This window comes from Elgaria multicarinata, chromosome 5, assembly GCF_023053635.1.
Source record: "Elgaria multicarinata webbii isolate HBS135686 ecotype San Diego chromosome 5, rElgMul1.1.pri, whole genome shotgun sequence".
In the NCBI taxonomy this organism is placed as follows: domain Eukaryota; kingdom Metazoa; phylum Chordata; class Lepidosauria; order Squamata; family Anguidae; genus Elgaria; species Elgaria multicarinata.
The window spans coordinates 40,061,128-40,087,314 of NC_086175.1; the positions used below are offsets into that span (position 1 = coordinate 40,061,128).

Sequence of the window (26,187 nt, forward strand, 5' to 3'; positions counted from 1 at the left end):
GTATATACAGCCCCCAGCCCCATTTTGGTTGGGCAACGTGAGTTTATGGAACATGAGTTTATGGAACATGAGTTCACTCGTCATCTTTGTCCCTCACCTCTTAAGTTCCTCTCATTCTTGGTGGAAAATTGGGCACTCACCAGGAGTTGAACCTGCATTTTTGCAACACTAGAATTCAGGATCATCAAATTAAATTGATTCAGGACAGTTAGAAGTGCTTCATCACCTAATACATCATTCATTTATGGAATTCACTGCCACAACATGTAGAAGTCACCACGAGTTTAGATGGCTTTAGAAGAGGAATAGAGAAATTAATGGAAGATAAGGCTTTGATTGGCTATTACAGGAAAGTGTCCATCTTCAGTAATCCATTTATAACCAGCTTTGGTCTACTTATAGTAATCCAAAGTGTATTCAGGAAAAGAAAGAGTAGCTGATAAAAATCAGGGGAATACAGAACAAAACTACCCAATCAACCTATCAATATGTCTAGCTTGGGGGATCCTTTCCATGCAAAGTTGCCCACCAATACATCCGTATACACGTGGTGAGATAATGAGCACACCCACAACCCCTGCTTTTATTGCTATAATTTATAAGTTTTTCCTTCTTTATGTTGGCAGTATGACTTCCCTATATTTTTCTGCCATTTCCCTAGGGAAATGATCAAACTCTCTCCCAAACTAGTTCATTCCGGCTCCCCTTCTGCTGGGCTCAAATATTCATATTATAGCCTAGCCTTCAAAACCTGGGTAAGTAATTGGCCGTGCTGGCAGGGAATTATGGGAATTGCAGTTCAACACACCTGAAAGGCATCAGGTTAGGGAAGGCTGTTATAGGCCATCCACAGAATGTGAGCCAAATTATGACTTCTCCCTTAACCAATATATGCAATATATTCTCAAGAATGCCCATGCTACCTTCTGCTTTTTTAAAAGCTGGTTTCGAGCTCTTTGCGCATAGCTGCAGGGCTCAATAGTCTTGCTCATAGAAATCAGTGGAGCAGAAAATGTGCTGATTTTTCTCTCTTGTTTTCTGGTTTGAATACTGCAGCGACACACCCATAACAAAATATTTTTGGGGATAGGGGAAAAAATTCATGAGGACTTCATTCGAAACAAATAACTTTGCCTGTAGGTTTGGTTTCAATTTCCTTGTGAGAAACGCTGAGAGAGGGAGAGAGATTATTCCTGCAAATGAAATCAGCTTTTGACCTTTTTGTGCATTTCTTTTATGCCTAAATATCTGAAGCTAACAGCAGGGGAAGCTCTTTTTTTGAGGCATCGAAATCACCACATGCTTTTAATCTACCGCAGACTCTATGACCTTACTTGAGGGTGGAAAACACCAGGATGTCCGATCAGTCAGCACAATAATTTGAAGAATCCACATCCAAATACAAACTCATTTGTTGTGTGTGATAAGAGCTGTCAGCACAGCAACAGGAAGTGTGTCACTTGAACCTTGTTCACAGCTAACCCTGAAGAGAAACAGTGTTTTCCACCGATATGTACCATGGCTAACCAGCTGCTCCTCATTCTGCTCTGCTCTTCTCTGTTCTGTCTCCTGAAGTCAGAAAGAAATGGTAAGAAAGTCTTAATCATTCTCTCTCTCTCTCTCTCTCTCTCTCTCTCTCTCTCTCTCTCTCTGCAATTGGTTTCATTTCTTCCAAATAAGAAATATTCCTCTTGTGTCAGGATGAGCAAGGATCATATTAGGAGATACCTTTTCCACTGAAAAGATCTCCATTTTGTATTTTATTTACTTATTTAATATATTTCTGTGCTACCTTTCAAGTCCTACTTAGAGTAGACCCATTGAAATGAATGCAAATTAAGTTAGTAATGTCTAACATTCATTTCAATGGGTCTACTCTAAGTAGGACTTTGTTTGAATTTTAGCCAAGAGAGCAGTTTCAAGATAAAGGGGGGGGGGTGTATTTTAAAGGAAAAAAGCTCCCAAGAATATCATTCTGTCTGAAATGGTCAAAAAAATTCCTCTCTCAGACGTGGAGAAGAGACAAAAATATATATATGATACATACAACTGAAGAGGTAGTCTTTCTTATTGGAAGTAAATATTTCTATTTCACTCAGAAGGGATAGGAAATAACATACCCATAACATTGGTTGCTATGGTTCCCAGCATAGGAAGATGACTCAGTAATAATGTGGAAACTAGGTTTTTTGAAAGAAGAAACAAACATTTTTTTAAAATGATAGAAAAAAGAATAACAATGGAATAGAGAGGGGTAATGGAAGAAATTCACCAAAGCACAGGCGATGGGAGCAGTATGCCCACTTCAGCTGCGCCCCTGAATGTTTGCTTCTGGGCCCTGAATCTCTGGGAGGCCATCTGCCCCCCGCCACCACGTCCTGTGACACCACCTGCTTTCCCGGCATCAGCGAACTCACCCAAAGTCTCACAAGATTTTGATCTCATATGAACCTTATGAGGAAAGGTTAAAATGTCTGGTACTGTTTAGCTTAGAGAAAAGGCAAGTGGCAAGAGACATGATAGAGGTGTACAAAAGTATCCATGATGTGGAGAATGTTGATAGGGTGACATTTTTCACCCTCTCTCTTAATGCTAGAACCCACTGTGGTCATCCCATGAAGCTGAGTGATAAAAAGACAAAAAGAAGTACTTCTTCACACAGCATGTGGAATTCAAACTATGGAATTCGCTACCACGAGAAGTAGTGATAGCCACCAATTTGGATGGCTTTAAATGGCGATTAGATAAATTCATGGAGGATAAAGCTATCAACGGCTACTAGTCCTGATGGCTATATGCTACCTCCAGTATCAGAGGCAGTATGCCTATGTACACCAGTTGCTGGGGAACATGGGTGAGAGGGTGCCTTTGCATTCATGTCCTGCTTGTGGGTTTCCCGTGGGCAGGTGTTACTGAATGAACAGAATGGCTCTTCTTATGTTGTTTGTGGCTGCTGTAATTAAACACTCATTAATTCATGTGTGCATTATTTTGCTCACTTCTACTTCACTCACACTGAAGTATTAAAAGTCAGTCGATGCATAAGGAATATGCCTTTTAGTGAGTTTGGCAGACACATAAGACATTGCATACATGTAGTCAAATTAGAAGATATAGATGAGTTCTCTCATCTGTCTTAGAGACAGAGAAGATTACATTTCAATCAGATTTTTTTAAATTTGTGTTTCTGAGTGTTTCACCATATTTTGGTGCTGTGATTCTTGAAGAAAAGAGATCTTAAATGTGGTAAGAAATTACCTTTCTTCTCCTCTTGTTAATTTCATGTAAGTAATAATCCACAGCTAGAAAGAGTCAAATTAGTGAAACCAGAGTTTCTGGTGGCATTTGCAACAACTGTATGCAACTTAAATTTGCAGTACATGTCTACTCTGAAGGCCCGATTGACTTTAATAGGGCTCACTCCCAGGAATATGTGTATATGCATCTGTATTTGCTTCCATTTGGAGTGGGGTGTCTTCCTTATTTGCTTCAGGGTTGGAGGGGTCTTGCTGTTTTATTGCTGTGTGAAGCCATTTCTACAGCTAGGGAGGATCATTTCCCCCCAAACCCTTTTGTGCTGGTTGGTGAGAGTTGTAGTCCAGAAGATGTCCAGAGGAGGCTCGTGTCAAAAGGCAGATTTTGGATGGTGTGCAATGGCTTGCTGCTGGTGGAGCAGGATAATGGGGGCTCAAAGGAATCTTTTATGAAGTACCTCTAGGGGCCACCCCTTTACCTCTCATGATCCCTTGTCCTTGCTCCTTCTGACCCATTCTCTGCCCTGGGACTGAGTCCTGGAACTTTTAGGTACCTAGCGCTTCTTGTACCAAGGAAGTGAAGAGGATGGAAAGCATCTATGATAGGGAGGAAATCCTTACATTTTGCAGAGCAGTTAGGCGGTGGTAGTAAATTTAACATGGGAAGCTGTTAAACTGTTTGTGCTTCTGAGCACTCCAAAATTTATGAACAGTGTAATTTCACAAACACTTTATGTGTAATACCCTATTTCTTCTATTCTAAGACACACTTCCCCCCCCCATGTAAACATCTCTAAAAATGGGGTGCGTCTTAGAATTGCGGGTGTGTCTTAGGGTTTGTTTTTTTCTGTTGGTGGTACTGAAATTAGTGTGCATCTTACAATCGAAGAAATACAGTATAACAAGACCTCACTGGCATTCTGTGATGAGGTTTGTAGGGAAGTAGCTAACATCCTTCTAAAATCTTAGATCAATTTTTATGTCTTCCGCAAAAGCCTTTAGGATTTCTCTGTGTTTTAATACTTTGCTAATAAACTTGCATTTTTGCCACAAAAGTATAGCACTCTAATTAAAGGCTGAAATACCAATTGCATTCATTTCTGTCAACCAGCAAAAAAGTTATTGTGGTTGATTTCCAGTTATAGTCAATGGAAGATCCGGATTCCACCCCAGAGTTGAATCGGGCCATCTCCAAATTGGTCCCAAGCGAAACAGCTGTTTTCCTACTTGGGGTCCAAACCGAACCTTGTGGTCAGGGCACACCCCTGCATGATGGGAATCTGGGCCATCCTAAAGACATTTAGGGTGCAATCCTATACATGTTTAGAGAGAGAAAAAGGTCTTACAATTCCCAATATCCCCTAGCCAGCATACATAAAATGGCACTCTTGTTTATTACAGTGAAGGGAGAAAGGAGAATGCCCAAACTCCGTGCAGTGTACGCAGGGTCAAATAATTACTTGGTAGACTGCCACCAGCCTTATATAATAATAATTACTATTATTATTTCTTATCTGCCTCTCCCTCTGGATCGAGGCAGGAAACAACATAGAATACAAAGACATTATAAAATACATAAAACTGATTAAAACTTATAAAACTAATACATTGTTAAAATAACAGCCCTACTTCTTAAAATTTGACTGGGTAGGCCTGCCGGAAGAGATCAGTCTTGATAGTTTTTTTATATTCAGAAAGACTGTTGAGTTGGCGAATCTTTCCTGGCAGGCCATTCCACAGTCTGGAATACAGTTGTTAATCTAGTTTTTGCTGGCTGAAGTAAATTCTTCCCTGAGTGTGTGGGGCGGATTGAATCCAAGGGATTCTTAGATCTATCAGGACATACCTGGGTGCAGAAATAGAGGTCCAACATGCCAAAGCCTGAAACATTACCCAATAGTCATTAACTGACATAGAAGGCACTGAATGTAGTGCTGAGGTTTACCCAGAAGAAAGCACACATAAGTTTGGGTCTTCCCATTGGACAGGGCCCATTCCAGAATCCAAGAACTCACAAGCCTAAAAGCAAATTGGCACAGGTAGGTGGAAACGACTGGGCAGCTCCCAGCCTCCCTTTTTATCTTTAAGCTCTTGACAGTTAAAGGCAAAAAGTCAATCACCAGTCAACTTCAGCAGCATTCCCAAAATCCTATGAGGAAGGGGGAAGTTCCCACAGGAATACAGCTGTGATCCTTCAGCCCAGTTAACTGAATGTTAATTCAGTTCATACTTCACGGTACGCCACCTTATGAATAAGCCAACATTGGTTGATTTTTCATTTGCTAACCCAACAGAGTTGTGCTTGCCATGCCTTATTTCCCTTCCTCATTCCGCCTTCTGGCTTCAGAATGTAACCCAGGTGCCTTTGCAACAGAATTCCTCATTTTCTCTGTCCCCATCAAGTTTTTTGCTTCTCTGGCTGACTGGGTTTGTAGCCATTCCCAACAACCTATGACAAAGCCACCCTGCTGGGTTTGGACAACACAACAAGCTATCATGGGTATCAATAACCCTAAAACAAGCCATGGGTTCTCAGAGTGGCTTGTTCATGAAAAATAAGCCACCCTGCAGAAACCACTCTGGTTTCACACAACACAACAAACCACCATGTGTGATCAGCCATGGTGGATTGTTGTGTTGTGTGAACCAAGTCTTACTCTGGCCTTACAAGCCAGGGCTGCCAGGGCTGTCTTGAGGTAATAGTCCCACAGGTGATTTACATCATGATGTACTGTTTCAGCTTGGCCAAACAGAGAAGTCTCACAATAAAGCTCCAGAAAGCAAATGGAGTACTTGACATGATCTCACAGTCGCAGTACAGAAAAAACATATAGTTCTTGACAAATACTTAATCGTTCATTAACTTGACAAATGTTTTGAAAGACATGAAATGTCCACATGATTTTTCTTCTTCTTTTTTTAGTATTTTTATCAGATAAAAATGCAAGCACTTTTCTGAAAAGGATGAAGCGAGCCAATTCAGTATTTGAGGAATTTAAGAAAGGAAATATTGAAAGAGAGTGTTATGAGGAGCAGTGCTCAAAAGAAGAAGCAAGAGAAGCCTTTGAAGACCAGGAGAAAACTGTAAGGGCAAGCTGGCTACTGGGTATACATTTACTTAATATAGTAGCTGATTTCTGTTGTTCTTTTTGTCAGTCCTATGGAGCGAGATTAGATAGGGTCCCAAGCATGCCTTCACAATAGAATTGCTGACTGTGTATAACACCTCAGCCCTATTCAGGCATCCCACTCTGTGTAGAGTAAACCCTCTAAGAGAGGGAGTGTGCTAGCTCTGCCCTCTCTGTTACTGCTTTTGTCACCTTGAACTCAGTCATTGTGGTTTTTTGAAGCAGAGAGCCTTCTGTATCCATGGCTGGTCTCTGTGCTATTCAGAACACTGTTTTTCCAGCTCACCTCTTCAGAAAGTTGGGCTCTACATCTAGAGGGCAATTAATGTGATGACAGAGGGGGGGGGCGCTAGCATTCTCCCTCTCCTCATGTGTTTACCTACACAGAATCAGAATGCCTGAATAGAGCACTTATCAGTCCTAATTCTCTCCGCTATTCTCCCCATTTACTTCTGTTGTCTCCTTCTGTTCTCTCCTTCTTTTCTGTTGCCCACAACTTACTCCTCCACTGCCAAATGGGGAACACTGGAACATTGGACATTTCCTCTCCTTTTCCCTAGGCAGAGCAAAGGAGCAGGGGCAGGACATCCAGCAGCAGGAATGAAAACGGGATCAAACAGGGGACAAGATGGTGGCCTGTTCCTGCTTGCTTTAACAGTTCTGTTGTGAAGGTGGACTCAGAGACCCTGTTCAGGCGACACGCTAAGCCACAGTGGTTAAGTGATCTAAACATTATGGCTTAGTATGTCATGTGAACCATAACTTAATGTGGTGTGTGAATCATTCCTAACAATGGTGGCTACATAACTATGGTTTAAACATGCTCACTAACCATTTGATGCAAAAGGGTTAGCGGCCTAACTATGGCTTAGTGTATTGTCTGAATAGGCCCAGAGTTTCATTTTTATATTGCATCTATCTTCAGCCTTAAATTATTTTTCCATGTTAAATATAAACAGCTCCTTCTTCCTCATCAATGTCTCATCGTTAACCCAGGAATGCAAAACCCAGAAATGAAAAATTACTGGTAGTCTACAAGTGGTAATGGGGGAAATCTGGAACGATAAGAGTCTCACAATTTATTTTTGCCCAGGTCGTGCATTGTAGTGTCCCATTTACCCCCAAGCTTCTCTTCTTTTCCTGCATAATAGATAAACCGTCAACTTAACCAATGTATTTTTTTTCAAATACTGGTTAAGCTGCATATGAAACTGTGAATATATACTTAGCTGAATAATTTTTTTGCTGGAACTTGGCAAGGTACTGTTTGTCAAATCAGTTCTGGGGCTTAAGCAAATACAATATACTAGAGGGCATGGAGCAATCTTCCCTCAACATGATGTCCTCCATAGTTTTAGACTACAGTTCTCATCAGCCCCAGCCAGCATCACCAGGGGTCAAGGACAGTGGAGGCTGATGTCAGTGGAGAGGTGAATCCATTCTGGGTTTTAGTCAGAACTGTAAAGGAACTATCCAAGATGCTTCTGCAAATCCTACTGCCCATGAGGAATCTAATCAGTATGATTAGTGATAACTCATAAGTTGTGGGCACCACCATTAGGATAATTCCTAAAGGGGTTCCAGGAATCAGCAATCGTCCAGTAGAACATTGTTCTTTAACAGGATCATTGCACCACGTAAATGAAGCGGCTCTTATTATCAAAGGACCTTCCATAAAGTTTATTGTGCATCAGGAAGGAAGGGAGGTGGTAGCAAAGTTGTAACAAAAAGAGCTTGATGGAGGAAAGCATAGCTGAGAAGACAGAGGATTTTAAAAAGACCTTTAAAAATATGGTGCAACTTTATGGATAGTCACTAAAGGATTGTATTAGATTATCTTAATTTGTAAAAGAAGTGTTCTCTTTCATGGTGATTTTCAGCTTTAAGTTAGAATTTACTACCATTACTAAACACTGTCATTTTTTTCTCACTAGGAGGAGTTCTGGAATGTTTATGTAGGTAAGAGAGCAACATGGTTCCCACCCTCTAAATATTTCTTTAAAATAATTTTGATTATTTTAAAAAACAGAGTCGTTAAATTCATGAAATTCAAACTTGTAGTTATGCTGGTGGTCACAAAATTACAGCCCCATTTTTTAGTATCTCACACTCTCTCACCCTAGTAGAAAGCCTGTCAAGAGACACTAAATTGTGTGTGCTCTCTTGTTTGTTTGTTTGTTCATTCTGTGTGTGTGTGTGTGATGGTCATATAACACTAATGCTATGAATTGACTGATTAATTTATATGGTCACTGCTACAAAGAGCTTACCATTAAATTTCAGCAAGGGAGAAAACAACAGTGGGAAAGCAAGGAGCAAGGTTAACAAGGGATTAATTGTCTATTTTAACAAGGAGATGTATAATTTCAAAGGATTATAACAGATTTTTACTTAGAGCTGTGAGCCATTGGATCAGGAGGTTATGATCTGGGTTTTGCAGTAGGTATGAAAAGTACCATAGTACTACTCTGGATGAATGTCGCACATATCCACACTAATTGCACGGAGCTTTATAATACTATTCAGAAAAAATGCCACACTTTCAAAGTTTGGAAAAAACAACACCACGCGATAATTAACTTTTGTAAACCGCCCAGAAAGCTTCAGCTATGGGGCGGTATATAAATGTGATAAATAAATAAAATATAAATAATGGTTTGCAAAGCACAGGAGAGGCCCTGGAGGATGACGACATCATGTAAAGACCCACAAACTACTGTGAATGAGCAATCATGAGTGCACAATAAAAGCCTCGTGCAGAAACTTTCTTGGTTCCAGGTCAAGTTCACTACAGGTGCAATAATAGTTCCCCAGCAGTATAAAAAATGACTCCCAGTATATTCATATTTTTATTCTTAACACACAAGTATCTTAATGTCCTGTATTACAAAACCTAATTATTATTATTTTTCATATAGATGGGAACCAGTGTGATACAAACCCTTGCGAGTATGGTGGAACATGCAAAGATGGCATTGGTACCTATACCTGCACATGTCTGACTGGCTATGAAGGAAAAAACTGTCAACATTGTAAGTTTGTGGTTTGATTGTAAAAGAGCAATAGTTCTTAGGTTGGGTCAGGGGCGCCAGTAGGCCTTGGTCTGTGGGCCATGAGTCAGTGTCAGCCAGTCATTACTGCTCAGCCATCAAAGATGCAGACCCTCCCCTTCGGCCAGTGAATTGGGATGACAGCATCCATGTAAGCTCATCTCCACCACCACTACCCTAGCTGCTGCCACACTGCACAAGCCCCGCCTACTTTCTCTTTTGATTGAAGCAGAGCACCTGCCACACATCCATCAAAAGAGAGACAGCCACTGCCTGGCCAGTTCAAAAAAAAAGAAAAGAAAAAAGTATCCAGTTGTTGACACTAGCTCCTGTCATTGCCCCTCTGTTTTTTCCTTTTTTAAAAAAAATGGGTCCCTGAACTTTAAACTTTACTCATCCAGTAACTCTACCAAACAGCAACTGCTAAGCAGGCAAAATTCAGCTAACTATTCCAAGGGAACAAAAAAGGGAACGCAGCTCTGGACAATGCAGTTTCTCTTGTTTGCCTTCGTTTTTCATCAGGGAGACCTGACAGGTATGGTGTTTTGTTCATACAGTAATAATTTGACTTCATGTTAATTTAAAAAAAAACTGTATGAGAACATAGGGGGCATTTGGAATCAGTGCCTCTGAGAATAGGTCCTACCCATATGAGGGGGGGAAATCATTCTTCCTCAAGATCTTTAGGAAATGTTTAGTTGGGAACTTAGTTTGTCTGACCCACAATGGCATAACTCTGGGATATACATAGTACTAGCTTATGTAATTGTTAATACTGAAGAGTGCAAAAACAAATCAGAAAAGAAGACAGCAGCAAGCTATACCTGAATGCACAGCCACCCAGAAATAATTATTGCTGCCACTTAACTCATTTGTTAGGAGAGCACTTTTTAAAGGCTTAACAGTCCGTTTAGCACTTTAAGGTAAAATGACAGTGCAGTCCTATACATATCAATTACACAAGTAAGCCCCATTGAGTTCAAAGGTACTTACTCTCAGGTAAGTATATATAGGATTGCAGCCCAGTAGCAAAATGTGTTAATTTCATGATATGAGGAAAATAGTGTTTGCAACTTCTTATGGTATCAAATGTGTTGAACAGGAACACACAGGTACACATCACTTAGAAAATATATTTGATAAATGTATAGATTTCCATGTAGAGGTTGTTGTTTTTTTCAAGAAAATTTAACTGATTGAATGTTTTTTCTCTTTTTTTACTCCTTGTGGAGGGGGTGGAAGGGGGTGAATAGATAGAAAGATTTAAACCTTCCCTACCTGCATGCAGTTACTACCTTACGCTAAAGTAAACAAAATGGTGAGGAGCAGCAACACACTATGTATGTAATGCAGTTAGGCTGACCATATGGGAGGGAGGACAGGGCTCCTGTATCTTTAACAGTTGCCTAGAAAAGGGAATTTCAACAGGCGTCATTTTGTATGCATGCAGCACCTGCTGAAATTCCCTCTTCATCACAACAGTTAAAGCTGCAGGGGCCCTGCCCTCTTTTCTATCTGGTCACTCTAGTGTAGCTCCTTCAGCTTTAACTGTTAATAATAAGCCTGTAAAATGGCCAGCTGTGCACTGCATGGTGCCTTGTATGTTCACACATTTGCAAGTATGTGCACTAGAGAGATGATGTATACTTTACTTCTCTTACAAATTTATCATATATGACCATGGGGAGGAATCCTGAAGATTAACACTAACTCTTGTAACTCTCTCTCTCTCCCCATACAACCGTGTGTGTGTGTGTGTGTGTGTGTGTGTGTGTGTGTGAGAGAGAGAGAGAGAGAGAGAGAGAGAGAGAGAGAGAGAGAGAGAGAGTTGGGGGAAGTCTAATTTTTAACAGGGGAAGTATACCGGGGTAAAACCTCACTTTTACTTTGACCCTTGTATGTTTAGGATCACAGCAGCACACGTTAGTTCTAAACACATTTACTTGACACCACACCAGGAAATGAAGTGCCAGTCAATTTTTTGCCCCTTCTCAATTAGCAAAATGGTACTTTTTAAATAAGATTTGCTGTTCATACAACATGTGTTGTATATTATATGCTCACATGCAAACATGCATACATCCTTATAGAAGGGTTGTATGGTAAAGTGGTCAATCAATGGTTGTCATTCGTGTATCTTACACGTTAGTTTCATGTGAGATAAGTAATTCTTCTCCTCGTACATCATTCCTGCTCTATCCCCATCCAACGCTCCCTCTCTTCCAGTGCAAGTTACTGTATGTAGATCTGTGGTTCTTGGTAATGGCCAGGCATGCTATGGTTCCAATGCAGCTAGGCAATGGGACCAAGGCTCTGCTGAACTCTGTGCTTGCTCCTTCATGCATGAGAGGCTGGACCCATGTGGGTAGGGATGGTGCTGAGTATATTTCTGGGGACAGGGAAATGGAGTTCTCACTATCCTCCATTTCAGTGTTCCTATCAGCCAACGATGCACATAACATCATGGCAAGATCAAAGCGGGCTGGTACCATGATCATTGAGGAGATTCTCCAAGGTAATCTGGAAAGAGAATGCCTTGAAGAAAGGTGTTCATATGAAGAGGCAAGAGAAGTCTTTGAAGACAGATTGAAGCAGAGCACCTGCCACACATCCATCAAAAGAGAGACAGCCACTGCCTGGCCAGTTACGTCATAGAAAGCCCTTGCCTGGGCACCAGCCACCAGGAACAGAGATAAAGACCAAATTGGGTGTGCATCCATGTGCGTATGTATCCAATCCTGGGTACATGTGGCAGGAACACACAGTCCTGAGACCTCTCTGCCCTGTCACAAGCAGGATATAACCTTGACCAAGTTCCAGTCACTAATCTTTTGGAAAACAAAATGAGGACAAGAGACCTCATCTGGGACTGAAGCCACAGTTTCAAGCATATCTACAAATGACCTTTGTAGGATGCTGTCCCTCAACACTCTGTTCAGGATTGAACAGAGATTCATCAGCCAGTCCAGTCAGCTTTTGTCCATGAAATGGGTGAGTGCATTATTCTTTGGCTTTGGCAGCAAAATGCCTTGGGCCAGCCATGACTAGTGTACCATCATCATTTGTACAAACAGCAGTCGGGTTTGCTTAGTCTGTTGTAGCAAAATGAACAAAGAACCATACGGCACCTTAAAGAAAAGCATATTTCTTATGTCGTAAGCGTCCATGGACTAGAGCCTACTTCATCTGATGCAGTTGAAGTTGGGGTGTGTGTGTGTATACATTCCACGTCTACACTTACACATAGAACACAGGGTAAACAATGGCGTCAAATGGCAACGACATGCAAAAAATACAGTTCAACAGTTACCTTAAAGTTTAAATGTACTCAAAATCATCACAATGACCATTCCTAACAGCAATAACTAGTGATAATGCTAGCTAATTTAAATAAATAACTATATACACACTTGCATAAAAGGTAGGAACCTCTTCATGTAGTTAATTAACAGCTGTAGTGAGACAGGAAACCACTGTTTCTGTGCATGCCCAAACAGACAGAGACAAATATCTTGATAAATTCTAATTTAGGAGAACACCTTTTAAGTTGGAAGTGGAGCATCCTGGGAGATTGTAACATTCTTCCACTTGTTTCTGAATATTGCCATTTCTAATGTCAAATTTGTATCCATTAATTCTTTTGTATCAAGACTAATCTGTTTGTCCTACATAGAATGCAGAGGGCATAGGTGACAGCTCATAGCATATGTCATGTTGGAAGATAAACCAGTAAATGAATCCTTGAAGTTGTAGCTGATGTTGGATCTTGGATCCAATGCCATCATCTCCCACAAAGATGAGAACTGTAGGTGATAACCTCACCCTCTGCAATTTTCTCCTTGAGATCTGTCCTGTAGTAGATTATTTTAGTAAACTGCCCTTGAATCTATCCTGATGAAGGGTGATACTGTATATAAATGTTTTAAATAAAATATCCTGGATATCTCTTTGGCCTTGATGTTCAGCTTTTTCCCTTCATTGGATGGATACTGTAGCCTAAGAAATGTTTGATGAAAATCTTGAAGGAATGAATCCCCCGTGTGATTAGTTGGAACAACTACAGTTGTATTATAGGACATGGTGGTGTGCACTAGATATGGTGGTGTGTACTTGGTGCAAGTTAAAAGCACCAGGGCAGGGTCCAGGTTTGACAGGCCCTGGGACAAAGCACCCTTAGCAGACATGATGTGGCTGGACTAGGCTCAGCAATCTTGGCAGGCACGGCAGTGGCCCAGCAGCAGCACTGTCAGGAGTGCTGGGTCCACTCAGCTGGAATTGGCTGTGCCACCATTCAAATTTCCCCACAATGCAATGCTGAACATATATGTCTATATGCATCCTTGCATCATGGGGAAGTTGAAATAGTGATGCTAGCAAGTCCAATCATACTGGCCTCGGAGCATCTTTCAGCATGACTTTTAGTGTGTTTTTTAAAGGTGGCCCAGACCCTGCCTGACGTCAGCAATGGGGCCCCGCTCTTAGAACCTCAGCATTCACCTGATGATGCTATGTGCTGATGCTGAGCCTAGATATGCGTTTTCCTGTATAAAGTAATGCTTACGTCCGCCATGTAGTTGTATAGAACTGTCTGTTGCATGGATTGGTCGAGGCTCAGGTTGATGATGGCAGAATGCATAGACTGGTCTTGGCTCAGGTTGCCTCATGGAGATGGGGGCTGGCCCTGCTCAGGGCCAAACAAGTGTTTCCCCCTCTTTCTTATCACTTGGGTTTTTTTTTACTCCTTTCCTCCGCAGTTATGATTTTATGAATAACTGCCCACCCAACCCTGGCCCTCAAGCATACACATGGCTTAGGGGGGAAAATGGCACCAATTGAGTTATTTTTAGAAGCCCTATAGCCATACAGGTGAGGCAATTATCTGTACAATTATATCTTTATTATTAAACCTCCCTTTCATGTGCAGGGAATCCCAATAAAAATCAGAACCCTAGCTGTAAAAATAAAAATAAAGACATAGTTGCTAGCTATGGATAGTATCCAGTGTTAGTCCTATAGAGTAGTCCCATTGAAGTGAATGGGATTTAAATTAGTTGGGACTTAACTCATTCATTCCAATGGGTCTACTCTACATAGGACTAGCGTTGGATACTACTCTGTGTCTTTAAACATAGCTTTACCATTGGATAAATTGTCCCATTTATCCAATGACAGAGCTAGGGCTCATGGCTCTGGCCCTCCTTAACAATGTTATCTTTGCTTGCAGATCACGGATTTATTTCTTTTCAATGCTCATATGTATTTGTCTTTTATACAGCGATACAAAAATCCTGCAGAGTGCAGAATGGTGGCTGTTTGCACTTCTGCAGACGTGTAGGAAATGATGTCCAGTGCTCCTGTGCTGATGGGTATATTCTGGCAAATGATGGACAATCCTGTGTTTCTACAGGTATAAATGCTTGTGTTGTATAAAGTTACACTTTATATTGTTTTTAACCTAACTTGCCCGTTTTTATTATGTTGCATGCATTGTTTGATTTAATGCCGCTGACATGTCATTTATTTCTGTTTAGATGTATACATTTCCATTTCATTTAAGAGTCCAGCAAAGAGAACTTCTAAATCAAAAGGGACTTGATTTGACCATTTGATCTAAAGGTCCTTTTGGTTGATTGTGGACTCATCTACACCAAGCAGGATATTCCACTATGAAAGCGGTATATAAAAGGAAGGAGCCACACGACTGCTTTATAGTGATATTGAACTGCAGTGACAACTGTTGGGGCCCATTGACACATACCACATACTACTTTCATGCTGCTTTCATAGTGTTATATCCTGCTTGGTGTAGATGTGTCATGGGCCCTAACAGTTGTCTGTGCACTTCAGTACCACTATAAAGCAGTAGTGTAGATCCTGCAGTGCACTTCAGTACCACTATAAAGCAGTAGTGTAGATCCTGCAGTGCATTTTAATACTGCTATAAATCAGTAGAGTGGCCAGGGCTGGTGCCAGACTATGTTGTGTCCTCGGCAAGGTGAGCTACTTGCACACACACCCAAAAATATTGCCCTTAAAGGTCCGCAGGATCCTTCCCTAGAATCCGACGTGGGGAGAAGAGGGGAAAAGAGGTGGTTGAGAGGCAGAAGTTTGGAGGACGCCTTGGCATATTAAGCCACGGGGGGAAGGCGCAGAGGGGGGTGCTTGGGAGTGCCAGTACAGTACCTTCTCTGCCTGTCCAACTAGCCTGCGGCGCACCACTCCCGGCTCCAGCGGAGGCTCCCCACCTGCCAAGCGGACTTGCCAAGTGGGTCCCCATGGGCCGAAGGACCCTTAAAGGTCAGCATTGCACCCCTCTGAGGTCTGCGCCCTAGGCGGCTGCCTAGTTTGCCTAATGGTAGCACCGGCCTCTGGACATCAAAAAAAAAGGGAGTGGCCATTTTGATTTCAAAAAGAACTGGGTTTATGATGGAGGATATTAAAAAAGATGAGAATGGGAGATATCTCATGATTAAAGGTAAACTGGAGGGGGAAAAATATACTTTGATTAACATGTATGCACCAAATAATAAACAAAAAGAATTTTATGAGGAGGTATTAAGAGAGATGGAAGAATTCAAGGAGGGGTATGTAATTATGGCGGGAGACTTTAACATGGTTATGGACAATAGAGTAGATAGGTCAAATCCCTCTGAAGCAGAAAAGAGAAACAATGTTACTATTTTAAGCAAATTAATTAAAGAGAAGGATTTTGTTGATTCTTGGAGAGTTCTCAGAGGGGCAGACCCAGGATTTACGTTTTATTCTTCAGTCCATCATACATACTCCAGAATTGATCATATTTTTGTATCTAGAGATTTTGTAACCAAGACATGTAGAATGGAATTAGGGACAATCAAGGTATCGGATCATGCACTGGTAAGCTTAGTTTTTGCAGTTAGTAAGGAATATAAAGAAGCATTAAGGTGGAGATTGAATACTAAAATATTTAAGAATGATAAAGTAATTGAGAAAATGCAGAAGGAATTGTCAGAAACATGGGAAATAAATGAGAAAGGGGGAACAAGAATAGCAGTGGTTTGGGATACAATGAAGGCTGTGTTTAGGGGGAACTGTATTAGGGAAACGTGTAAATTAAAAAGACAACAAGAGGCAAGGCAGGCTACTTTAGAAAAAGAGATAATAAAGCTGGAAAAAGAATATTGGCAAACTAAGAACAAACATAAATTAATAGAATTAATGGCACAAAAAAAGGAATTAGAAAATATTAATTTAGAAGAGGTACAGAGGAATTTAATTTATATGAAAAGGGAATATTTTCAAAATAGTAACAGGAACTCTAAGATGCTTGCCAAACTCACACAGAAAGAAAAAGCCAAAAATGGGATAGGGTTAGTAAAAAATAATCAGGGTAATGATTGTCATTTGATGAAGGATAAAATAAAAAATTTTCAGGATTTTTTTGAAGAGTTATACAAGAAAAGAGATATCCAAATGAAGAGGACGGAGGAATATGTGGATAAATTTTTGAAGAAAGGATTAGAAAAAGAACATAAGGAAATAATGGATAATAAAATATCGCAAAGTGAAATAGAGGAGGTTATAGACCAGCTTAAAGCAGGGAAATCACCAGGGGCAGATGGTTTAGGACCAGAGTTTTACAAAAAATTTAAAACCTTAATAGTGCCAAAGTTGCTGAAATTATATAATGCAATAATGGAGGGGGAGAGGATCCCAGAGTCATGGGAGCATTCTATAATAATTTTAATTCCGAAACCAGATAAGGATCTAACTCTCCCCGATTCATATAGACCAATTTCACTAATAAACCAAGATGCAAAAATTTTTTCAGGCATTTTGGCTAAAAGGTTAAATAAATGTATAGCTAAATATGTAGGGGAAGATCAATGTGGTTTTATAGCAGGTAGACAGATGCACACATTAATAGGTAGAGTTTTGAGTGTAATACAGGGGATAAAAAAATCAAGGATTAAGGCGGGTATTTTAGCGTTAGATATATTTAAGGCTTTTGATTGTGTGAGCTGGCAAACTTTAAAGTTGGTTATAAATAAAATGGGATTTGGTACTAAATTTAGAACAATAATAGAACAGTTATACTCTAAAAGCACAGCTGTAGTGGTAGTAAATGATGGAATAACGGACAAGATACGACTAGCTAGAGGGACAAGACAAGGATGCCCACTCTCGCCAGTCCTGTTTGTATTGGTGATGGAATTGTTGGCAAATGCAATAAGAGAGGATGAAGAGATAGAGGGGATAGGTAATAGTAATAAAATTAAACTGAACATGTTTGCAGATGATACATTGATGACTATCAGAGATCCTTTAGGTAAAATGGAAAGAATTAAACAGCAGTTGAATGATTTTGAGGAAGTTACGGGGTTAAGGATAAACTGGGCAAAATCGGATTTGATGTTATTCAACTATACTAAAAAGGAAGAAAGGGAGTGGGAAGGGAAGGCTTCAGTTTTGAAAAGCAAAGAGAAAATTAAATATTTGGGTGTTAAGATTACAAAAAATTTAGAAGATTTGGGAAGTGAGAATTTAAATGGATTGAAAAAAGAATTGGAGGAAGAGTTAAAGAGGTATAAGAAACTGAATCTTTCCTGGTTTGGAAGAATAGCTTTAATAAAGATGAAAATTTTACCTAAGATTAATTTTTTCTTTAGAATGTTACCGATAAGAATTTCAGTGATAGAATTAAAAAGATGGCAGAATCTTATAAATAATTACTGCAATGAAGGGAAGAGATCAAGGATTAATAAAAGTAAATGGTATTTAAGCCAAAAGAGAGGCGGACTGGGTCTCCCAAACCTTGAGTACTACTATCTAGCTAATAGGTTAAGACATGTTGTTGAAGCAATTATAGGGGTAGGGGATTTGAAATGGATGGAGGAAAATACGCTAGGGAATATTGAGTTGAAATTGCAAAATGTGTTTTTTAAGCAAAAAGGGAAGGGTAAATGGCTTAATGATTTAGATAACCAATTTCTGAAGTTCCATTGGGAACTTTGGGATAATTATAAAAAGGAATTGTTTTCAAGTAATTCCCCCTTAACACCGGTGATAATGTTAAAGAAATTTCCTGAAAATTTAAAGATGAGGTTAAGCAAAGTTTTAAAAGAAATAAATAAAATGAAATTAGGAGAGTGGTTAAGGGGGATGAATACAAGAGAGAGGTTGGAAGAAGTTTTGAGAGATTTGGAATTAACGTGGTTAAATTATTTTCAATTAGAACAATGGACTAAAAATTGGGTAAGAGAAAATGGAGAATGTAAAGAGAGGACGAAATTTGAGGAATTAATTGAACAAAAAGAAATAGATAAGGGACAAAACATAGGGATAAAGGGGTTAGTGAGTCAAATATATAATATATTAGTTGAGAAAGGAGGGCTGGATAGTGCTGGGAAAATGGTTTGGGAGACTGATTTGAAGATACAAATAGGACAACAGAGGTGGGATGGACTATGGAGACAGAGAGTGTTGAGAAATATGTCAGTAAGAATAAAGGAGAATTATTATAAACTTGTATGGAGGTGGTACTTAACTCCGGTTAGATTAAATAAGATTAATAAACAGCTTTCAGCAGATTGTTGGAGGGGTTGTGGAGAAAAGGGAACGTATTTACATATGTGGTGGGATTGTATACATGTGCAAAAGTTATGGAAGATGGTGTTTTATGAGATTGAACAGATTGTGGGATTTAAAGTAGAAGTTACACCAAGGATTGCATTACTCTCACTGCATGATGATCCTAAATGTAATAAAGAAATGAAAGAATTGATAACGAACCTACTGACAGCTGCGAGGTTGATAGTAACTAGGAATTGGAAAATTACAGGAGATTATTGTATTGAAGAATGGTATAAAGAAGTGTGGGACATTGCTATAAACGATAAATTGACATGTAATATAAAAATGCAAAGAGGCATAGTAAAAACGAATGATTTTGAGAGTATATGGAAAAAGTTCCTGGAGTTTGTATTTTCTAAAGGAAGGGGGGTTCCACCAACAGATGAAACTATGAGTTTTTGGAAACAAGAATGAGATCCCGAGGTGGGGGGAGCACTGTTATGTTTATTATATTATGTTTAATAGGTTAATATTGAATATATGATAGTAAGGTATGATAATATCTTGTATTAAGTGATTTTGATTTGTGTTTGTTGTTTTAATAATAATAATAAAAAAATTAAAAAAAAAAAAGCATTGCACCCCTCTGAGGTCTGCGCCCTAGGCGGCTGCCTAGTTTGCCTAATGGTAGCACCGGCCATGAGTGTGGCTCCTGCCTTTTATATACCGCTTTCATAGTGGAATATCCTGCTTCGTTTAGATGAGCCCACAGTCATTTTGAAGTGGTAGAGGGAACATAGGATTGTGTCTGACATTGGCCAGGGGAACAGACACCTTTAGTGGAACAGTTTCCCCTCTTTCTCCTCTGTCCTTGCAGCTCCTTGCAGGTCTCCCACAGGGACCTTGTAGAGCAGATTTTGGGGTGCAGGGATGCAAGGGGATGCAAAAGTGTGTTGTTGTTGTTGTTGTTGTTGTTTTTAAACCTTTTTCTTCTTCTTGGTGGCTTATTTTTGGGGAATCCATTTTATTAGATTTTGCTTGCTGATTCTCGGCCTACTTTTTCTTCTGACTCCCTTCTTCCAGGGCACATACTCTGTACACCTGTCTTCCTCAAAACAAACCATATTCAGTAAGAAAAGAAATACTTCAGTCCTGCATGTGTAAATTTGAAAGGTTTACTTTTTTGTTTTCTGAGCACAAGCTGGCCACTCAATTTTAATTGCTGTTGATGGTTTTGCAGACATGTTTTCATGTGGTAGAACTATAACGACAAGGACAAAGAGAGAAGCAAATTCACCCCAGCACATTTCCAGTCCTTCTTCCGACGATGGTGAAATTCCCGAAATTCCTGGATACTATGTTTACTATGATCCCATGGATTACGTTAATGCTACTCACAGCTCAGAGCCCCAGGATGAAACGCTGGAGAAAAGGGAAGAAACTGAAACTGATTCAGACCGTGATCCCAGAATAGTTAATGGAACAGACTGCAAATTTGGTGAATGTCCATGGCAGGTAAATTAGTTTGCCTTGCACCTTGTAATGCCACTTGATTTACACCTAGTATTTGTGTAACAATTAACAACTCACATTGTTTTTAAGTGCTCCCTTACTTTTACACCCTTTTTATGGAAAACATCACATACCTACATGATGACATAATTAAATGGCCAAATAATAATAATTGATGCTATGATAAAATGTGTCTTTCAAGAAAAATGGTTACTCATACAAACCTATTTGTGTGAATATTTCTCTTTTCAGGCACTTCTACTAAATGATGAAGGAGAAGGGTTTTGTGGAGGAACAATCTTGAGCCATATATATGTACTTACCGCAGCTCACTGTATGAACCAAACAAAATTTCTTCAAGTTACTGTAGGTGAGTAATTTACATTTTCATCATTTATACTAAATAATATTACCTACATGAATAGTTCTGTTAGTTGAGCTATATGGAGGCAGTCAGGAATTGTTTTTACCATTGTCTCTATTTTTAATCTTAAAATATTGGCTGCAATATCTTACAAACATAGGGACCATTCTCATGATCAAACAAGCCACCGTGGCTTAAATAAAGTGATAAAATTAAGAGTGATGCAGTTTGCACAGTCACATTAAGGGTGAACTTGGAGGCTGCCAAGTATCCAATGCAGGGCACATGGAGCGCAGAGGTGATCCTCGCCTCCATGCTCCAGCCACCCTATATTTTTGTTAGACTGGTGATTTCGCCTGTCCAGGCATAACACTTCAAAGTGGGAGGAAATGAGGCTGGGGAGAGCATAGGAAGCAGCATAAGCCAGCCTCACCAGCCTTCTCCTCTCCCCTCCTCCAGGAACACCCCCTTCTCTCATCACCACACTCTTGTTTCCAATTGTGGAGATGTAGCCAGAACCATGCTGCCTATAAAGAGAGAGGGAAAGGGGGAGGAGAGAGCAATTTCTGGGCTCTGAGGTCAAAGCCTATGTCCACCCCACCACCAGACACTGTCTAGTGGGCATAAGATTGCTCTCTAAGCTATTATGGCTTAATTTGATTGTGTGAACCAGGTCACTCTTAGGGTTTCTCCACACAAGGCTTTTATCCTGCAACTGAGATTGGTTACTCACAGAAGTTTGCTGGACTTTTACATGACATTGTCAACCTCCAGTGCCTCCCTTGTGTTTTCCTAAATAGAAATAATGAGCTAAGAAAAATATCAGTCTGTATTTGTCTGAAAAAGAGGAAGTGGTACTATACAACAATAATGCCATCTACTGGCTGCATAATGAAACATGTAGAACTCACAGAAAAACAGGGAAAAAGCCAGTTGGGGGAAGGAAGCTCACAAGGGCTGATCTTAATCCCTCAGAGGATCTGGAAGCAGAAGCTCCGATAAAATCACAGGTCAAATAGACTCAGTGCAGAGAAGCCCTTAAACTCCCACTCACATTCATATTTTTTAAAACTTGATGTATGAGGGCTCATCACGGATCCTCTGTGGTTTAAAAAAAATTAATAGCAGCACTGAGGTGGCTGAATCAGACTGTAACTGTGGCACTGGCAGAAGGTGGAGTTTAACCTATTCCGCCTATGCTGTTTTACAATTATAAGCACCCCCTTGAAATTTCCCCATGAGGAGAAACTTTATTGTACCTTTGTGTATTTCCCCATGAGGCAAAATAGCAGTGCTGGAGGAGCAATTTTATTGAGGGAAAAGAATAATACCCCACCCAGAATGCCATGTCACCAATTCAGTTCTGGAGATACCCACAAGTGCATTACCAGTCATGAATCTACTAGCATTGGGTATAGTTTGGCTCTATGATTAAACACACAATCCTTTTTTTATAGAATTGAATTCATTTTCCATATACAAAGACAGCCAGACGTACAATTCTGAACATGCTTTTAGAATTGCCACCCTCTTCATAGCAAAACCTCAATGCCTTTTCCCAGCTACAGAAAGTAATTCACTAGGTCTAGCTTTTTTGCACTAAAGCAGATGCTACGTTAATTATGTAGCGCTCAGCTGATACTCACTATCTTGTTTATCTTAGTGAAAGTGCATGGCAGCACAATCTGGAATGGGATTACTGCAAATAGGTAGGGGAGGTTTGAACCTGCCCACCCAGCTACTCCACCCCCCAAATTGGCACCAGTGGTGTTTCCCTCTCTCATTTTAATTCTCGAGGTTTGAATTTGGGGGAAGACAATAAGCCTTCAAAGTTCTAGCTTCGGTGCTTCTTTCCTAGTTTCCTATTACTATAATTTCAATTTATTGAACAGAGGACAAAACCAGGATCTGATCTTTGAGGCCTAGTGGGGGGGGGGAGTTTTATTGTTGTTGTTGTTGTTGTTGTTGTTGTTTTTAAATAGCAGAACAATGTATTGGCCCAGCATATTTGTATCACATAATAATCATATTGTATTGGTCTCCCACAGGGGAACGGGACACAAAGGCAAGAACAGGAACAGTTCACGCTGTGGACAGAGTATATGTACATCACAAATTCGTGCTCAAAACCTATGACTATGATATAGCCCTCATAAAGTTAAGGGATCCAATCCAATTTTCTGAGAACGTGATCCCTGCTTGCCTTCCCACTCCAGACTTTGCTAATCAGATTCTAATGAACGAAAAGCAGGCAATTGTTAGCGGTTTTGGGCGCATTGTTGAAGGAGGCCGCATATCCACCACCCTTAAAGTAGTTAAACTGCCCTATGTGGATAGGCATTCCTGCAAGCTGTCGAGTAATTTCCCAATCACTGAAAATATGTTCTGTGCCGGCTATAGCAATGCAGCTCATGATGCTTGCCAGGGAGACAGTGGAGGCCCGCATGTAACCGAATACAGGGGCACGCACTTCGTTACCGGTGTAATCAGTTGGGGAGAAGGGTGTGCACAGGAAGGAAAATATGGCGTTTATACAAAGTTGTCCAAATTCATAGGTTGGCTCAGGAAAATAATGCGCATAAAGCCAAAACAGAATGTTACGCAAAACCCACAACAAAATGATGTGCCATAAACCACAAAAGGCTCAGGCATGAGCACACATGCTGTAATCTCCAAATCTTAGTGGCATATTTCATACAGGCATCCCATGGGTAAATTAAACAAACCATTCTGTTTAGAACTACTAGTATATTAATTGGCGGGTCTAATCCTTCAAGATTTCAAAGCTACTGTATCTTCTTTGTGTAGAGTTAACTTAACCTAGTTTGCCAAGGCATCTGAGGGCATCCTGTTCTAGCATAACATCTCACTTATGTCTGTACGGCTTAGACTGGGGCAAAGTATTTCATTTCAAATTCATAAGCTCTAGAATGGGAACTTTTAATCCTTAAGGACACAGAAATAGGATCCCAGTAAAAGGTGACCTTTCTCCCCCCCCCTTTTTTTTTTTTTTTTTTTTTTTGATTACACAATCACACATTGAGAATATTCAGCCACAAAGAGATAGATTCGGTGCCCTTTTTAAAAATCTGACCAAGGCATGTATTTCCATATCTGAAAATGTGTTCTGTTTGAAAAGTATTAAGCCTTTCAAATTTGTGATTTAATTAAAGTCTATTCTAAAAAAGAAAAGAAAAGAAGTTACCTGTATCTGAACAGGCATCATTGCTGAACATCACAAGATTATATTAACATCTGTTAACATGCCCAGTGTATACATTTCAAATTTACAATTCACATTTCACTTCTTTAAAACTTCAGTGTACATTCTCCTAGTTTTGTCTTTTGTGCCAACACAATTAACGTTTTTAATATTTTGGGGCATGAACCAGTTACAGCTTAGCTCATTGAATCTTACTTATTTTCACTAAGAGTTAAAAAAAAAAAAACATCCTTATTTTTCCCCACTGAAACCAGTGGGGTTAAAGATATCTAATATTGCAATGGGAAATATTTCCATGCCAGCAGTAGAGATGGTGAACACACGGCGGTCATATAATTGAATCAATTAAAGCAAAAAGGTTGTTGGCAGGATATTGCAAATGGAGGGTGGGTCAACCTCATTATTGTTCACTGCTTTATTTTTTTTTAATGCTAGCTGACTGCTCCTGTGCTGAAGTGATATAGCAGGTGCTGCTCAGACTCTAGATTTTTTTAAAAATAAGAATTATAGTGGTAACGCTCATCACCGCTGATATCAAAGGCAATGTCCAATATCTGCCGTTCCACATGGCAATTACAGTAACAATTAATGCAGTATTTGAAGAACATTGATATCGCTGCAATCGAAACTATACATATTTAGGCCAATCCTGTGCATGTTTTCACAAGAGATAAATTCCATTGGTTTTAGTGGGACTTACTCCCAGGTAAGTGTGCATAGGATTGCAGCCTTCATGTGTTAGAATTAGATCCTAGTATTAAGCTTTTCTGTGCTAAGTGAAGGCAAGGCCGCTTCACACAACCAATATAATATAGTAACAGTGGTGGTATGATGTCATAATGAAATCAACACAATTGATTTTTTCACCAAAGTCTTATGAATGTGTGGTGCAGCCAGGACAAGCTGGTGGCTCCTCTTTCAGGAAGGCTGTGAATCTGCTCTGTGTTTCAGTCAGAACTCTAAGGGGCCTGTCCACAGTGCTGAACCCATTTTGAGGATTGGGTTCAGCACTTTGGATAGCTCTTTCAGAGTTTTGATCAGTTCGGAATGAAACGGAGAGCAGACTCACTGCCCCACTAAAATAGGAGCCACAAGCCTCCATAGGATGCAGCTCAACACCTTCTGATCAGACACACATTGCAAAGGTGAGAGCTTCACTTCTCAGGACATTCACAAACGAATGGTCGCTCTGCCCCTAAGCTGCAAATAGTTTTCCTGGATGGTCACAGTAGGAAGAGAATGAGAATAATGTTCCAAGGCCCTGCACTTCAAGGGAGGCTGACAGTACAAACAGATCATCCCGATGGTTGCATGATGGTTTTGAAAGAACCTGATGAGTGACCCATATATTTTATGGCTTCTTATTTGCAAATACTTTGTCATTTTTCTACCTTTCATATTCTGATTTGCACCATATGCAATAATAATAAAAATGTATTAAATGATGGGAAATGCTGTCTTCTTTATTACACCTCAAACTCCACAAATGTACTACCAATAATAAAAGTACTACATGTCTTGTGGAAGGAATATTTTATTAAATATAGCTTGATGTCAACTCTATATATTCTAAGGAAGATCAGGGTCTATATGTCAAGGATGGGGAAGCTGGTTGTCTTCCAAACACTGTTGGACAACAACTCCCCCCATCCCTGACAATTGGCCATAGTGTCCCAATGGAAACAGGAATGAAAGGGTTAAATATGAATCTATTTGTACTGTACATGGAGGTAATATTTACTACAAACATGTTGACAAAGATTAGACTGTTTAAGGACATAGGAAATAAATAGAGCACACATTGGACAGTATCCAATACTCCCACTCATCCTGTTGCAGCAGCAGGACCCACCACTAGCACAACCAGGAATTTCCACATCCCAAAGTAAACCCAGAAATGAGTTAAAATGCTCTTCTCCAGATTGGGACAGATCAGCGAAACTCCCTTTTGCAACACGACAGCAGTGTTTGTGCTCATTTCTGGTAGCTTTGAGGCCCACTAACTCCCTGTTGCATTAGCGGTGGTCCTGCTGGCATGCAGGCAGTGTGGGCAGAGACTTTGAGACATTTATAAGACAGCAGCCACCAGCTAGCAGCTCTCAGG

The 26,187-nt window shown here is 40.1% G+C and overlaps 1 protein-coding gene across 1 annotated transcript; it reads left to right on the forward strand.

Annotated features, from left to right (window-relative positions):
* Nucleotides 1-1,433: 1,433 nt before the first annotated feature.
* On the forward strand, nucleotides 1,434-25,535 carry F10 (coagulation factor X). Its single transcript, XM_063126150.1, has 8 exons — nucleotides 1,434-1,588; nucleotides 6,178-6,338; nucleotides 8,317-8,341; nucleotides 9,301-9,414; nucleotides 14,708-14,839; nucleotides 20,225-20,499; nucleotides 20,749-20,866; nucleotides 22,909-25,535. The coding sequence occupies exons 1-8, from the start codon at nucleotides 1,519-1,521 to the stop codon at nucleotides 23,490-23,492; spliced, it is 1,479 nt and encodes a 492-aa protein (XP_062982220.1). The 5' UTR covers nucleotides 1,434-1,518; the 3' UTR covers nucleotides 23,493-25,535.
* Nucleotides 25,536-26,187: the final 652 nt, after the last annotated feature.

Excerpts from the sequence above, each read along its gene's own strand:
- F10 (XM_063126150.1), top strand. The coding sequence starts at position 1,519 with ATGGCTAACCAGCTGCTCCTCATTCTGCTCTGCTCTTCTCTGTTCTGT. Across the intron at positions 1,589-6,177 it reads CCTGAAGTCAGAAAGAAATG|TATTTTTATCAGATAAAAAT; the intron begins GTAAGAAAGTCT and ends TTCTTTTTTTAG. Across the intron at positions 20,867-22,908 it reads ATTTCTTCAAGTTACTGTAG|GGGAACGGGACACAAAGGCA; the intron begins GTGAGTAATTTA and ends GGTCTCCCACAG.